At 34.9% G+C, this 17,171-nt stretch overlaps 3 protein-coding genes across 4 annotated transcripts; all 3 read left to right on the plus strand.

The window, feature by feature from the left end:
- The first annotated feature begins 7,433 nt into the window (after positions 1 to 7,433).
- Positions 7,434 to 11,603, plus strand: LOC145054586 (sucrose synthase). 2 transcript variants are annotated; one of them, XM_079002814.1, is made up of 11 exons: positions 7,434 to 7,569; positions 8,109 to 8,236; positions 8,320 to 8,443; positions 8,525 to 8,676; positions 8,764 to 8,956; positions 9,037 to 9,468; positions 9,548 to 10,005; positions 10,080 to 10,304; positions 10,392 to 10,955; positions 11,063 to 11,201; positions 11,298 to 11,603. In XM_079002814.1, the coding sequence occupies exons 2-11, from the start codon at positions 8,139 to 8,141 to the stop codon at positions 11,328 to 11,330; spliced, it is 2,418 nt and encodes an 805-aa protein (XP_078858940.1). In that variant the 5' UTR covers positions 7,434 to 7,569; positions 8,109 to 8,138; the 3' UTR covers positions 11,331 to 11,603. The 2 variants fall into 2 exon arrangements, with proteins under 2 accessions (XP_078858940.1, XP_078858941.1); XM_079002815.1 differs by having other exon boundaries at positions 7,461 to 7,576.
- A 2,503-nt stretch (positions 11,604 to 14,106) lies between these two features.
- LOC145051695 (uncharacterized) lies at positions 14,107 to 15,198 on the plus strand. The gene is made up of 2 exons (XM_078999544.1): positions 14,107 to 14,444; positions 14,520 to 15,198. Exons 1-2 carry the CDS (start codon positions 14,310 to 14,312, stop codon positions 15,075 to 15,077), a joined length of 693 nt encoding a protein of 230 aa, XP_078855670.1. The 5' UTR covers positions 14,107 to 14,309; the 3' UTR covers positions 15,078 to 15,198.
- A 320-nt stretch (positions 15,199 to 15,518) lies between these two features.
- LOC145051696 (uncharacterized) lies at positions 15,519 to 16,609 on the plus strand. The gene is made up of 2 exons (XM_078999545.1): positions 15,519 to 16,071; positions 16,140 to 16,609. Exons 1-2 carry the CDS (start codon positions 15,528 to 15,530, stop codon positions 16,604 to 16,606), a joined length of 1,011 nt encoding a protein of 336 aa, XP_078855671.1. The 5' UTR covers positions 15,519 to 15,527; the 3' UTR covers positions 16,607 to 16,609.
- The last annotated feature ends 562 nt before the right edge of the window (positions 16,610 to 17,171 follow it).

A 17,171-nucleotide genomic window follows, 5' to 3' on the forward strand; every position in this document is an offset into this window, starting at 1 on the left:
CTTCGGTCAAATCAGTAGGCGACACGCGTCGTATATAGCGAGTGACTCACCGAGGTCGGACGTTATCCATGCGAGATTTCTCGGAAATTTAGCCCCAAACTTCTAAAATACATAACTTTTGCATACGGGCTCGATTTTTCACGTTCTTTATATGCATGCGTAGGTAAAATTATGCTCTACAACTTTCCTTTAGACTTCATCGGCTAATTTTGACTTTATTTTTAATATTATTATTTTTAACAAACCGGGACTGGTAAAGCCGTTAAAAATTCATAACTTCTTCATCCAGCATTCGTTTTCGTCAGACTTTTTACCATTGTACTACTATTGACGAGATCTTCAATTCTCGTTTAGGTTGTGTCGGCTAAAAATCACTCGATCTAAAATTCGAGTTTTTAGTTGTCTACTGCTAAGCTGAAACTTAGAAAAATCATAACTTACTCATACGAAGTCAGATATTGGCGTTCTTTTTATCGAACTTCTCGGTTTAACGAATACTACGAATTTCATTTAGATCACTAAGGCTAAAAAGTAGTTTATCAAAAAATCACTTTTTATGTCATTCGGCGCCGTGCCGGTTTTGTGGCGGATCTTCGATTGGTCATAACTTCTTCGTTATAACTCGAATTTCGACGAGGTTTTCGCCTACAAGTTTCTAAAGAGATTATTTACAACTTTAAATAAAAAAATTTTACTTGTTTCAAATTTTATATTTTCGCTAAATTTCACTATTTGGCTTTTAATTGGAATCTCACAAGACTTCCAATATTTTCTTAGTGATTCTAAACATAGTTTTACTTCATTTCTAGTAAAAACTATCTGTTAGAACTCAACACTCAATTTCACATAATATTTCATAATATTATTCTCTTTTATAATTTACAATACACAATTTCAAAACGTGTATGTTACACACGCTGTGTTTGCCAACAAACACGTCGTGTTTGCTCAAAGAGTTCCAAAACTTAGTTCTCGACTAAAATGAAATCTAGAAGGGTAAAGTTTCCTACTTTACCTCTAGGGACCACCGAAATGGGTCCAAAACCCAAACCCTAGGCTTAAAAGAGTGATGGATTAATCATTAAGCATTTAATCATCAAAGAAATAGCCCCAAAATGCAGATATGATCCCTTAAAGCTGGAAGGCCATGTAAAGTTTCCAACTTTACGCTCATGCATGACTAGGAGAAGCTCAAATGCTCAAAAAGGGCTAAATGAAGGACTTAATGAATGCATGACGCCCTTAAATCCATAAAGTTGGCACCTTTATGCCAACAGAGTTCATGTAGGCCTTAGATCTGAAAGAATAAGCATTTGGGACATCCTAATCCCCAACATCCACCTAACCATGGCTAAAAGCATACAATCTAACCCAAAAAGAGATCTAAACAATTAACAAGCAAGGTGAGAACTTGATACCTCCAAACTTGACAAATAAGATGGTGGCCAGTTCTGGATCCAAGACCTCTTCTTTAAGCCAAGCAACTCCTAGGTTCTTTAGCTCCTTCAAAATGTACCAAAAATGAACACCCAAGGTTCTCCACAAGCTCACACACTCAACAAAGGAAGATGATACTCGATTTTAGGGTTTCTGGACAGAGGAGGCTGGTAAGGAGGCCAATTAAGCAACTTAAGGCCTTTAAATAAGGTGCAACATCCTAAAAATTAGGGTTTCCTTCCCAGCTGCCAACACATCGTGTTGAGGCACATCGACATGTCATGTTGGTTCATTAATCTCCGCGGCCTAAGTCATCTCGACACGCCGTGTTGAGGCTTCCAACACGCCGTGTCCCAAAGAAAAATATAAACAATTGGAAAAATAAGTTCATACCGGGAACCAATCATTACGGCTTGTTAGGAGAAGTGTTTAAGATATACTACGATGTCTTAATATATTGCTTAAAAGGCGAGCCTCTCTGCCATATCCTCGCTTAACGAGAATTGCAGCGGACAACTGGGAAACCTACAATTTTAGTTTTCTTATGTTTAATATTGATTAAATTCAGTAAATTAAGTCGTCAACTTTATGATCACCATAAAATGTTATTATGGTAACTGTTACAAGTGTTCAAATAAATATACCATTTTTGTACAAGGTAAAGATTCGTTTTCTAGTTGCTATAATGGAAAAGTTTTCTCTTAGCTCGTTTCAATGATTTTGGCTATGTTTGACGTATTAACTGAAAAGTTAACTGTTAACTAAAAAGCTAACTCATAGCTGGAAAGCGAGCTGTTAAATAAAAAGTTAGCTGATGAACAATAATGTTTGGTAAAAATAACTGAAAAGATATCCGAAATATATATATATATATATATATATATATATATATATATATATATATTTCGGATATCTTTTCAGCTATTTTATGTTTTTATAATTAATTAAGGGTATATTTGAAATTAAAAAAAATGCCTCTTAAAAAGATAGTCTAAATAGTTTTTTTTTTAATTGACGTACAAGCTATTTTTTGGTTTGCCAAACATAAGAAATTAAAAAAAATAAAAATAAAAATAAACTAGTTTATTAGCTAGTTGTTTATAAGTCACTTTAACTTAAAAAAAAACTTAAAAAATACACAAACACACCTTTGAATAATCATTTTGACTGTTTTATTCTGGAGGACAAACATTTTGTTTTAAAAAAAAAATATTTGACATGTACCTCAATCGATATATATTCTAGATATACGGCTCGGATTCAAGTCATATCATTCAATTGAGTTTTCAATACGTCCAGTTCCATTATTCGGTTATACATTAACCGTTAATATAAATTCTAATATAAAATGTCCCATCTTTTATATTAGTGTTGTGATGTTGTCATAAGTCTTATTCGTTTGATATTGTGAGGTGTTATGTTTGGTATGATTGGTTGAGTTCTACAAAATGCACGTATGCAAAGCAGTTCTACCATCCACGTGTATAAAACTAGGATCTGCATGCTGCATTTTTGATTTTTTTTTTTTACTGATCTTTGGCATCCAACCAGGTAATTCAAATAAATTATACGTCAAACCCAAGCGATGCAGACTTTGTTGTAAAAACACAAAACACGATTGACTACCATGCACACCGCTAATGGTTTTTGAATATACAACAATTACAAGCGCCCATGGTTTTCCCCATTGTGGGCTCCTTCTTAAAATAAATTTACTTGTACTTTCCAATAACTGTGTGTCCAATTTAGTACACTTATTATTGTTTACCTTTTTTCCTTTTGTCAACACCAATAATCTAATTAATTTAATTTAAAACTTCTAAAAACATGTACAGTATTGGTATCCTTATCCTAATTCTATCCATGAAAGTGATGCTAAAATAAACATACCAAAAATGTTGTTATTTTAATTATATCCAGTGACTAATAATATATTGCCTCATGTTAGAACAAGCCATGGTATTTACATGGATTTTAGTCCAATGTATTTCCCAACGAAATTTTCTTTATTAGTTGATTGCTTTGGAAATGTCTTATTTTTCTATTTTCTAATTAACTATTTCACAAAGATTTGTGAGTAACTTGTATTTGCAAAAAGGGTAAATCTAATTTATTTTAGATGAGAATTCAATATTTGACTTTAAGTTGTACGAACAATATCTGATAGCGTTGGACGTTAAGCTATAAACTCTTTAGTGTTTGCAAATATTCAAACTCTTAGATTTTGTTTGAAGTTATCAATGCCAATCTTACGAAAAAAAATATATAGTAATAATACACGACCTAATTTGTTGTTATTTCTGAATCAATTATGAAATTTTCTATTTTTAATTCAGGTATATTGATTGATTAGTGATTACAAACAAAATGGTGGAAAATACCGACCCTTTCTATCCTAGGATTGTTTGGTCAAAATAAAGCCAAAGTTTTCCATATGACACCAATAAATCAAACTGGGTCATTTTTTTATTTATATCTTCTAATTACATGTAACAAAACCTGGATCCCTGACATTAGTTTTCAAGTACTTAACGAGTTTCTGCATAATATATATAAATACTTCTCGTTTACCTTTTCTAATTCATAAACTATGTGCTCCCTTAACATTATTTTTTTCATTATTTAAGTGTTTTACTTAAATTAAGAAAACGTTAACTGTTTTGGGGATGATGACAAGTTGACAATAGGAGTATAATATGGCTATTTTAATAATGTACATTGTCTTTTTTTTTTTATTTTTTAAACGGCAAATCTAACCAACTCCTAAACTACACTTTAAATCCACTTATGTACATTGACAATAAAATAAATACAATTACTATTGCATTTAATTTTATACACTTACAAAATGAAATTAGGCATTAATTTATTTTTATACGTGTATATACCACACAAACCATTAATGATTAAAAAGCAAAAATAAAGCCTATGAAAATGACAATGTCCACAACAATAAGCAGCAACCCTCTTTTTGTATTTTACTATCGTCAAATAGTAGGAATATACTTTTTGTATATTCCTTTCCACTTAAAATTTTAAACGATTGGTTATAAGTTGTAACATTTTATCACTGCAACTAAAATCAGCAGTTTGATGGAAAAACCTAATTAAACAAATAATTAATAAAGAAGAGTAAACTCAAAAACGGTAATTATAGTTTGTTGTGATTTTCTATGTTAAAATTGGATGTTATATATAATGAAATTATGATGTTACATGTGTGTATACCTTTGTAAAAAATCAATAGACAAGACAAGAGATGACATGACATAATATAACAGACGAGTTGTACAAAAGACATGAAAGCAAATATACCTTCTCAACAATTGATGTGAGCTTTAAAGTTAAATATAAGCATCTTGTGAATGATGAAAATAGGCTCCCGTATTCTTTGTTCAAAAAGAATCGGTACCATACATGGGCAGGTAAGAATGCACGGTATAATAGAAGTGTGTACTTAACTAGAGTCGGCATTTGACCCTGAAACACCAAAAACACCCCTCAGAATCTTCTGAAAAAAAAATCAGGTATACTCAAGGACCAAAAATGTAATTTACTCTAAACTTAAGTAAAAAAAAGAAAAATATAAATTTTGTTGTTATGCTATATGGTTTTTAGTTTTGGTTCTAAGGCAAAATGGTCATTTAAAAAAAAACTAACAATTAGACTGTTAACTTAGGCAATCATAAAAGTTTTATGAAACAGTGAAACAAGGTCCAAAAACTACAACTCTGATTCTTTTAGGGACCAAAACCAACAACTAAACAAAGGGACCAAATATGTAAATTACTAAAAATAAATGAAAAAACTTTTGTTTATACTGATCCCCCCCCCCCACACACACACAATTTTGAGGTCATGGTGGTGGATAGAGCTTCATCACTTCTGGCTCTAATTTGCTCTTTGCTTAGTAGTAACAAATGTTCTTTGCTACTACTTGATCATTTCTTGCACATTCAGGATCCATTGATATAATCCCTATTGTATTTTAAATTCAATAACAAAATTGTAATTAATTAATTACTCATTAAAGTTAATAAATTATAAATTTATCTCACTTCCTGCTCATCCAAGTTTTCTCATTGCTATAGTACCAAGAAGCTGATCATATCGCATATTTTTCTAAATAAGAAACTCTAATATCAATAAAAAAAAGCTATTTAATTTTGTAATAAAGTTGAATTAAAAAATAAGTAAATAAATAAATAAGAAGAAGACGAACCTTGTATTACCATCATATTTTATGTTTGACCTCATCATCATATTTAAATCCTCCCATAATTTGAGGCATTGTGATTAACCAAAATGCAACAATGCTTGGATCTTTCATGCTATCAATAATATGTTTAAACACAAAAACAGATGTTTTGAAGTATTGAAGTGAGACAATTGTTACAAGAAGAAAATGGGTAGAATCGTAATTGGCATTTACCTCATAAGGGTTTTTTTGTTTTTTTCATTATGTTGTAAGCTTTGCATGGAGGCTTGATGATCTGCAAAGTAAATAAAATAAGGGGGTGTTTCTTTTTTCCTTTATTAAACTCTATAGTGAATGAATATATGAATAAAATATTCTATACTTAAAGATTGTAGATAAAGATGGAAAATAAAACGCAATGAATTATGAGAAATCACGAAAAATAAGAACCAAATCTAGGAACCAACATCAAACAAAAACCCTACTTTCTTTACTTCAAAAAAATCAACGTACCTACACATACTAAAAACCGTAGAACGAATTTCACAAAAAAATGTTATTTCATAAAAAAATGATTCTGAAAAAAAAAAAGATGGTGGTAAACCGAAGAAGGCATATCAAAATCAACAAAAAAAAAAAAAAAAAACGAAGATATAAACATAAATGATGGACCTGATAAATGATTTATGTCATAGTTATCCCTAAAATAAAAAAAAATCATCAATGAATCTTAACATTGTCGTTAATAGTGACAACAACTCAAATTAAGGAAAAAAAGACCTGATATTAGAGATGAAGTGGAAGAGGATGATTAGCTTCGTTGTAGATTTATTGGTTATAGTTTCTTTGTGGGGGGTTTTATGTGGTTCATTTTGAAGGAACATAAATAAGTTGCTATTTTTTTAAATAAACAGTTATATTTCGCAATATAGCTATAAAATAACAATATATTTTGAAAGTATATTGTCAAATGTTGGATTAGACTTGTTTAGACCCATTTTCACGCATGGTTGGCCGTATATAGTTGTTTTCCGTGTCACAAGTAAAAAGTGTTTGAAGATACTTATATGCGACAAATAAGGTCATTGAACTAATAAAACAAAAAATATTGTCTATAAAGAGGTCCTTCAACGTTATATATATTTACCTATTTTAGTATAATTTCTACACATTTCAATAATATCAATAATCCTGTTTTTTATAATTATTTTGTAATATCTATATAAATTTGTATTTTATTTATATGTTCCCATGTAGGTCATAATCTAGTATATATGTATATATAGTAACATCGCAAACTTGCAACTTGGATTTTAGAGTACATAATGTTTATTTAAAAAAATGGAAAATATGGTTTTTTTTGGAGACATGAATCCACTTTTCATGGTCATTTTAGTGAAAATATTTTCAAATTTTCACTTTTTCAAGAAATTAATGATTTGCCTGAGGGGAAATCAAGACGTAAAATTGAAGGTGCCGTATTTTACATCTATATTTGATCTAATGTTAAAAGTTAATTTTGTCCTTTCATATCTTCCACTTTAATCTATATATTTCTTCTTCTACACACAAAAGAAGATATTGTATAAGTACGGTATAATTCACTAAAAAAAAATTTAATTTACTTTCCTTAATACATTAGATTATTATATGACATAATTCACTCAAAAATAAAATTTATTTACTTTCTTTAATACGTCTCATTATTAATAAATAAAATAGGAAGGTTGTGGAGGTATTACTGTTGTCGACAAAGGTGGTACGAAAAAGATACTAAAAAAAATGGTTGAAAGAATTTCCGCTTTCTCCTCTCTTTGCCTATAAAATCACACCATTCCCTTAATTGCCTTCTCATCTCTATCCTTCCGTTCATCCCTTTTTCTCCCTCGTCAATTACGTCCACTTTGCTGTTCTGTTGAAAACCAAGTTAAAAGGTGTGATGTATGTATTTGGTCAGGATGATCGAAACTACTTTATTTCCTTTTCTGATTTCTCATACTTTTTTCCTCAACATTAGCACACAAAGCTTCATCACGATGATCGAATCAAATTTTAGTTGCTTTTGATTTCTCTGCCATGTAGCTCAATTTTTGCAGAACTTCATATTAGGATTCATCCTTGTTTCTGGTTTTTGTTTATTATATTATCTATTTGAGGACTTCATACTTGTGCTTAAAAGTTCCGATAATGAATCTATCAACTTCATACTTCGATTTAGGGCATTATTAGTGATAAAATGAATTTTATATCAGTAAATAATGCCAAGTAGTTGATACTATTCAAGTTTTGAATTCGTGGTGGTGGCCTCTATTGACTTTCTTTCGCTTTTCTTACTTGAATAATCATTCGTCTCTAGAACCATAGATACTGGTGTATCAATAAGCATTAGACACCTGGATTGTTCTTTCTTCTACAAATTTAATTCCTCTGTATTTTAGTAATCAGATCATCTAAAACCTTCCTTCTCTTGCAGTTGAAAACCTTTCTGAGTTTGTGGCCGATCATGGCGGAAAAAGTTTTCACCCGTGTTCACAGTCTGCGAGAGCGTTTGGATTCAACCCTCGCAACTCATCGTAATGAAATCCTAATGGTTCTTTCAAGGTATGTTCTGTTTTCTGGTTCATCTTCTGAGACACAATTTTGCGAATGATTTTAATATTTGTTTATAATCTGATATTCTCAAGGATTGAGAGCCATGGAAAAGGAATATTGAAGCCTCACCAACTCATGGCCGAGTTTGATGCAATCTGCAAGGAGGATACCAAACTTCATGATGGTGCCTTTCATGAAGTTCTCAAATCAACACAGGTATATGATCGAATAAACACACAAAATTAAACGACAATCAATCATGCATCCGCTTGATCCTCTGTTTTTTTCAACTGATAGGAAGCAATAGTGTTGCCTCCATGGGTTGCTCTTGCTATTCGTCTCCGACCTGGTGTTTGGGAATATGTAAGAGTAAATGTGAATGCTCTGGTCGTTGAAGAATTAACTGTTCCCGAGTATCTTCACTTCAAAGAAGAACTCGTTAATGGATCGTAAGTATCGTTATCCTTTCACCAATAAATTCGCCTCTTTCCTCAGTTTCTTATGCACATGTTTACAAAATTTCTGAATCATCGCAGCTCCAATGGCAACTTCGTACTGGAATTGGACTTCGAGCCTTTCACCGCATCTTTTCCCCGGCCAACCCTAACCAAGTCCATCGGGAACGGGGTTGAGTTCCTTAATCGCCACCTCTCTGCTAAAATGTTTCACGACAAAGATAGCATGCATCCGCTACTCGATTTCCTCCGTACTCATGCCTGCAAGGGCAAGGTATTACACTCAAAACCCTAAATTTCTTCTTGATTCACTTGTTTGATTAAAGTTCTGTACTGAGTTTTTCTGATTTGCAGACGATGATGCTGAATGACAGAATCCAGAACCTGAATTCTCTTCAATCTGTGTTAAGAAAGGCTTCGGAGTACCTATCGACACTCGATGCCACCACTCCATACTCTGAATTTGAGCATAAGTTTCAAGAGATCGGATTGGAGAGAGGTTGGGGCGCTAAAGCAGAAGGTGTCATGGAGATGATCCATATGCTACTCGATCTTCTCGAAGCTCCTGATGCATGCACCCTCGAGAAATTTCTTGGAAGAATCCCTATGGTCTTCAACGTTGTCATTCTTTCCCCCCATGGTTACTTTGCTCAAGAAAACGTTTTAGGATACCCCGACACCGGTGGTCAAGTTGTTTACATTCTCGATCAAGTTCCTGCTTTAGAACGTGAGATGCTCAAGAGGATCAAGGAGCAAGGACTTGATATTGTTCCCCGTATTCTCATCGTAAGTCCCCTTTCTTCTTCGTTCAAAATCCTCGTTACTTATTAAAGTTGGTTGTGATGATCGATGTTATTATGAACAGGTGACGAGGCTCCTCCCTGACGCCGTCGGAACCACCTGCGGGCAGCGACTTGAGAAGGTGTTCGGAGCAGAGCATTCTCATATTCTTCGAGTTCCGTTTAGAAACGAAAAAGGTATTCTTCGCAAATGGATCTCTCGTTTCGAGGTGTGGCCATACATCGAGACTTTCACCGAGGATGTCGCCAAAGAAGTCACCGCCGAGTTGCAGGCGAAGCCCGACTTAATCATCGGAAACTACAGTGAGGGAAACCTTGTCGCCTCTTTGCTCGCTCACAAGTTGGGTGTAACTCAATGCACAATCGCTCATGCCCTTGAGAAAACCAAATACCCTGATTCCGATATCTACTGGAAGAACTTCGATGAGAAATACCATTTCTCCTCTCAGTTTACTGCTGATCTTATCGCCATGAATCACACCGACTTCATCATCACCAGTACCTTCCAAGAAATCGCCGGAAGGTAAACGTATTCTCGTCAGTATTGTTGATTCACCTGCAATAATTACAAAGCCCTAATTTTGATTTTGTTTTCAGCAAGGACACAGTTGGACAGTATGAGAGCCATACAGCTTTCACAATGCCGGGATTATACAGAGTCGTCCATGGAATCGATGTCTTTGACCCTAAATTCAACATCGTTTCACCCGGTGCTGATATGGGGATCTACTACTCTTACAGCGAGAAAGAAAAGAGGCTCACAGCACTCCACCCTGAGATCGATGAACTCCTCTTCAGTTCCGTCGAGAACGAAGAACACTTGTAAGTTTTGCATTATATGTTATACATTCTCCAATTTTTTTAATATTCGAGTTGATCGTTTGAATGAATGTACATCATTCGTTACAGATGTGTTTTGAAAGATAAGAACAAGCCGATTCTGTTCACAATGGCGAGGTTGGACAATGTGAAGAACTTGACCGGACTTGTGGAGTGGTACGCGAAAAACGAGCGGCTACGTGAGCTGGTGAATCTGGTGGTGGTCGGCGGTGACCGGAGAAAGCAATCGAAGGATCTGGAAGAGCAAGCTCAGATGAAGAAGATGTACGATTTAATCGAGGAGTACAAGCTCAACGGGCAGTTTAGATGGATTTCTTCACAGATGAACCGGGTTCGAAACGGTGAGTTGTATCGTGTAATCGCCGACACCAGGGGAGCTTTCATTCAGCCGGCGTTTTATGAAGCTTTTGGGCTGACGGTTGTGGAGGCGATGACGTGTGGGCTGCCGACATTTGCAACGCTTCACGGTGGTCCGGCGGAAATCATTGTTCATGGAAAATCCGGGTTTCATATCGACCCGTATCATGGGGACCAGGTGACGGAGCTTCTTGTCAAGTTCTTTGAGAAGACCAAAGCTGATCCTTCTCATTGGGAAGCCATTTCCAAGGGTGCTGAGCAGCGTATCCAGGAGAAGTAAGAAAATCTAAATCATGTTTCTATCTTCGATTAACAAGTAAACCAATTTAGTAGCATAAATAAACATGTGTGTTTATTAATTAACCATTTTCTCAAAATGACAGATACACGTGGCAGATATACTCAGATAGGCTATTGACGCTTGCTGGGGTTTATGGATTCTGGAAACACGTGTCGAAGCTTGACAGGCTTGAGATCCGTCGATATCTTGAAATGTTTTATGCATTGAAGTATCGCAAAATGGTAAGTGAATGAATTAATTAAATAGTAATAAATGTATATGTGATTGGGTAGTAGAGACGGAATTTGGAAATGATTTGTGTGTTGGTGTTTTTATAGGCGGAATCTGTTCCTTTGGCTGTTGATGAGTAAGGTGGTCAAGCTGTGAGGTTTTGAGGAGTTGTGCTCCACACATATTTTATATTTACAATTTACAATTTACAATTACATGATAATAAGGTGAGACTTGGAAGAGAGCATTTTGAAAGGCTTTTTGTTTTTTGCTTTTGCTTTCGCCAGTTTATGACTATGTGTGTGTTTGTTTGATTTCCCTCATTCCTATTTCATGCCAACCATTTGTGTAATCGACTCCTGCCTTGCATTGGCCTTCAATTCCAATTTGTGATGAATTCTTTTTCTTGTCCATTATTTTTCTCTCTTTAATATGAAATACTCAAATCAAACAAGAACAACGACTTATTTCTCAATAAAAACTATTTACTAAAACTAGTCTGAATCAACTAAGAACCAAAAAGAAACATAGATATTACACGATGTAAACCCTAAATTATGGAAACCCTAATTACAGAGGTTAGAATGAGAGAATGAGAGACGATCCGTGAGAGAAATGAATGAAATAATGAGTTCTCTCACAGTCATTTCACATTACAAGAATCTTCATTTTCACTTAGCACCCTCCAGCTTCTGGCCTTCTATAATTTCCTTCCCTGTTTCAACGCAACACGATCCTAAGCCCACAAAAGAGTCCAAGACCAACATTTAGCCCATACACCAGTTATCACACGTAATATTCTTATTTATAACAATTAAATACTCACAAAGTTAAGAATGCATTTGCCAGATTCTATGATATTCAATACCCTCACTCAAGCTTAACTTTGCCAGAGTCTATTTGGTAAAAATGCCACCAATATGTTTTTTTTGGCAATGCGGTATTATTATTATTAACACTACAAGATGCTAAAAAAGAAATTACATCAAAATTGTAGCAGACATAGGATTCTTAAGCCAACAACTGCAAACTATCTTGGATGGGTTATCCGCTCCACAAACAATGGAAGATCACAACAAAAGAGAATGAAATGCATCAAACGTTTGACGTTGCTCTCTACTTATAGAAATACAAGAAGACCATGATAAAAGAGAATGAACTGAGATCTACCCCGGGACCTGAATACCCCACTAAATAGCAATGTGGGGCATAGAATTGAATAAATGATCAATAGTTTCCATACTACCAAAGCAAATGGGGCATAGAATTGAATCTACCATAATCTGTGTGTGGAAGTCTCTCTGTAATGGGAATACTGAGTAACTGAATCCTCCATATAAGAATATTAATCTTAATGGGAACCCAGTTATTCCACCGAGTCACTTCACCTCCTGCGAACAACAAACTATCATCAATACAACCACAAGCAGAAGAAACAGAAAAGGTGTCAGCGGTGTCAATAATCCAGCCCAATTTATCATGGACCGACTGCAACTGCTCAATGCCACTGCTCCTGCTCAATGCCACCTCTAGGATTACGTCATAGAGTAGTCGTCTCCCAACCCGTAGACATCCGATCACTGACACTCAAATGTCTAAAGGCATCCAAAGCATGAACTCTATGAAAAATAGATGCGATCGAATCTTTACCCATCCAAAGATCCTGCCAAAAAGACATGTAACAGCCATACCCGATCCGGATAGGACATAAAGACTGAATATCGATACATCTACCTCTAAGGGGCTGTTTGATTTAAGCTGACCGGGTCCAGTCAGTGCTGACTGCTGACTCGGTCAGCAGTCGGATGTTTAATAAATACAAAATAAAGCTTACTCGGTCAGCCCATTACTCTTACCCGGTAAGCCAAAAAAAACCTCCTGACTGGAAAAGCTACGCGTTTTCTTTTTGTCATTTGCCCTCACTCGCCTCCTTCGCTATCGGTAATAACCTAGACAGTAGACATCAGCCGTTTTCTTCTTCTCCATCGCCAAGTGCTGATCGCCTCCCTCCTCATCTTCTCCGGCGACGACGCAGCCCATCTTCTCCGGCGACGACACTGCGCGACTTCTCCGACAACGACAAGGTAACTGCGTGTTTTTTTTTTTGCTTTATTTGATCTGAAATCACAAATTGCCGCTCCCTAATACAAATTTCTTCTCCTGCTCCTGCTTCCCTAATACAAATTGCCGCTCGTTCCTCCTCTTCCTCTTCGTTTTTTTTTTTTTTTTTTCTGCAATCACACAACCCTTCATGTTTGCTGTCAAATTGATGATTTCATTTTGAAATCAAAGTTTGCAATGTGTGAAACATCAAAAATCACAGCCCCTTATATAGTTGTTTTATATAGTTGTTAAATCACAGCACCTTCATGTTTACTAATGTGTGAAATCAAAGTTTGCAATGTGTATAACATCAAAAATCACAGCCCCTTATATAGTTGTTTTATATAGTTGTTAAATCACAGCCCAATCATGTTTACTAATGTGTGAAATCAAAGTTTGCAATGTGTGTAACATCAAAAATCGCATCCCCTTATATAGTTGTTAAATCACAGCCCCTTCATGTTTACTAATGTGTGAAATCACAGCCCTTATATAGTTGTTTTATATAGCTGTTAAATCGAATGAATTGTGTACTGTGTGTATATGTTATGTTTATGTGCATATGTGTGTAACATCAAAATGCTCAAGACAATGATTAGAATTTGTTACATAGGTATATATGCATTACCAAACTGATATATGAGATGTTGTCTTCAAGTTATGTACTGTGTGTATATGATATCTCCCAAGTCTTGTCTTCAAGTTGTATTATCTTTAGGTTAAACAAAAAAATATATGTTTTATCTTATTGACATCAAACAAATAGTGTTAGCTATTTGCAAATGTGTGTTATGTGGATGATTAGTTTTTTTTTTAATCTTTTTACAATAGACATGACAGATAAAAGAATTAGGGTTAGTTGGAAGTCGGAATTGGTGGACAAAACTTTTTTGGAAGCATGTATACAAGAATTAACAAGCAATGGCCGGGAGGGTAGTGGACTAAAAGCAAGCTCATGAGCTGTGGTCGCGGAGAAATTGAAAACAGATCATAATTTTATTGTCGACAAAAAACAAATGAAAAACCGATACGACTATTTAAAAGCAAAGTATGCAGTGTGGTTAAAACTTAAAAACAAAACAGGAAATATTTATAATCCCGTAACGAATTCTTTTAACATGACTAATGAAGAATGGGAAGCGGAAGCGAAGGTACATATATACATATTTTTTAAAGTAGACTATTTTTTTACTACTTTAATAATATTTATTAAATTTGTCAAACAGTTGAACAAGTATGTAGATAAGCTGAGAAATGCACCCCTCCCTTGCCCTGAACTTTGTACCCAACTATTTGATGGGGCAACCTCGACCGATGTTCACAGTTGGGGGCCATCTTCGACATTACCTCATCCCAATGAAACCTTCAGTACACATGATTTTGAGGATACAGAGATGGATGAGCCAGCACCTCATGCAGATACCCCAAGCGCAACAATACCTCAACCTACTAGTGAGGAATCATCTGGGCGGACAAAAAACAAGGGAGGCAAACGAAATGGTCCTAAAGAAACCACACTTGATGATGAGTTGAAAGAAGTTGGAAAAGAGATTATCAAGGCTGCACAAGCATTCACCGAAGCAAATAATCTTGACAAGGAGATGGATGCTTGTATGGCGAAGTTGACATGCTTGGAGTGGGGAGAATATGATCCGAAATACACCACTGCTCTTATGTTATTTGCTGAAAGTGCTGGTAATAGGAAAATTTGGTTGCGCCTTAACTTGTCAACTTGTGAGTCGTGGGTAACAAATGCGGGAAAAAAATTTGGATTAGTTGGTTGACTTTAGTATCTACATGTTACGTTTGACTTTAGTATGTTATGGTTCATTGTTTGACTTTAGTATGTTATGGTTTAGTTATGTTATGGATTGTTTTTCTTAGGTGCGGTTATGTTATATGAATTTATATGTTATGGAATGTTATGTTTTTCGTATTTACATGTTACGATTTGTTATGTTATGGATTGTTATGTTATTGATTGTTATGTTATGGATTGGTATGTTATTGATTGTTATGTTATTGATTAAAATGTAATTTGTATTTGACATCTAACAGGACACATGGATAAAGAAGGTGACTTTTTATATTTTCTTATATTCTCGTGGTATTGGTTGATGTTGGTCCGACAAAGGCAAAGAATAATTAAAAGAATAAGAGCTAGCGAACAGGTAGCCAAGGGATATGTGTATACGCAAGATTTGATACACGAATGTCCTATACAATGTTACGATATGATACGTCTTTCACAAGATGCATTTGTACTATTATGCAATCACTTTACACAAAGAAATTGGTTGCAATCTAGTAGGACGATAAGCGTTGAAGAGAAGATGGCTATGTTTTTACATGTTATAGGACATAATGAACGTTTTCGAGCCGTTAAAGAAAGATTTCATCACTCCACACAAACGATTCATCAATGTTTTCATGAGGTCTTACGTGCAATGATGTGTTTTGCACGAGAAATTATAGTACCAACCTCGTCTAATTCAACAACAAATACCTCAGAACGACATAGACGGCTAATGCAAATATTTCCCGGAGCAATAGGTGCACTAGATGGAACACTTGTACATGCAGTTATGCCTGTTGATCAACAAACTCGTTATAGGGGAAAAGGAAAAGGTGAATGTTATCAAAATGTAATTGGAATTTGTAATTTTGATATGATATTCACCTTTGTATGGGCTGGATGGGAGGGCATAGCACATGATTCTAAAGTTTTGAAAGAAGTTGCATTTAACCCAACTTCCGGATTTCCATTCCCTCCACCAGGTTTGTAACTTTACTATACGTTTTATTATCTATATTATTTATATGATAAATTTGTCATGCATCTACAGATAAATATTACCTTTGTGATGCCGCATACACCAACACCCATGGATTTATGGCTCCCTACCGCAATACTAGGTATTGGTTAGCCGATTTTCGAAGAAACAGAGCTTTGACTAAGGAAGAAATGTTCAATCATGCTCATGCACAACTTAGAAATTACATTGAACGTGCTTATGGTGTGTTGAAGGCGAGATTTCCAATTTTAAAACAAATGGCTCCTTATCCTTTTCCAGTGCAAAGAGACATAGTCATTTCTTGTGTTGCGGTCCATAATTTTATAAGGAAATACGATATTGAAGATGAATTATTTACGAACTTTGAGCAAAACACTATGGTTAGTCATAATGTGGGTGGTGGAGGAAATGAGGGTCAAAACATAGAAGGCATAGAATGGGGTTCAGAAGCCGTTAACTATATGACTAATTTGCGTGACCAGATTGCTAATCAGTTATTTTCAAATGGTTCACGTTAAATGGTGTACTTTTTTTTATTATGTATGACAATTTGTATTTGGATTTTGTATTACACTTTGTATTTAGATTTTAATTGATGTATGTTTAATTTGGATTTTATATGATAATTTATGGTTTTATAATTTTTTTATCCAGCACAAGAGACAACATAAGGGTAATATGGTCATTTTTTCATTCAGCACAACCATTCAGATAAATAATCAAACAACATAAACTCAGTCAGATATGGACTCAGTCAGCATTTCTAACCCAGTCAGCTTCTAACCCAGTCAACTCTAACCCAGTCAGCAACTATCAAACGACCCCTAAGTTGGACGAACATACGAATAACTCCATTCCACGGACATATACCATCTCTTCTCATGACCAAGGATTTGCAACTACCATCTGGACCATACAATGATTTTATAATACAAACCCACAACAAATTAGGGCAATGATAAAATATCCACCACCAACATAACATCATAGCTCTGTAAAGGGACTCGACGAGTTGACTCAGTTGACCACAAGTCTAAGCATTACAGGGACTCGCCGAGTTGGAGATAAATCGACGAGTTGGGT

This window comes from Lactuca serriola, chromosome 5 (assembly GCF_051521515.1).
Source record: "Lactuca serriola cultivar US96UC23 chromosome 5, Lser_US96UC23_V15, whole genome shotgun sequence".
NCBI lineage: Eukaryota > Viridiplantae > Streptophyta > Magnoliopsida > Asterales > Asteraceae > Lactuca > Lactuca serriola.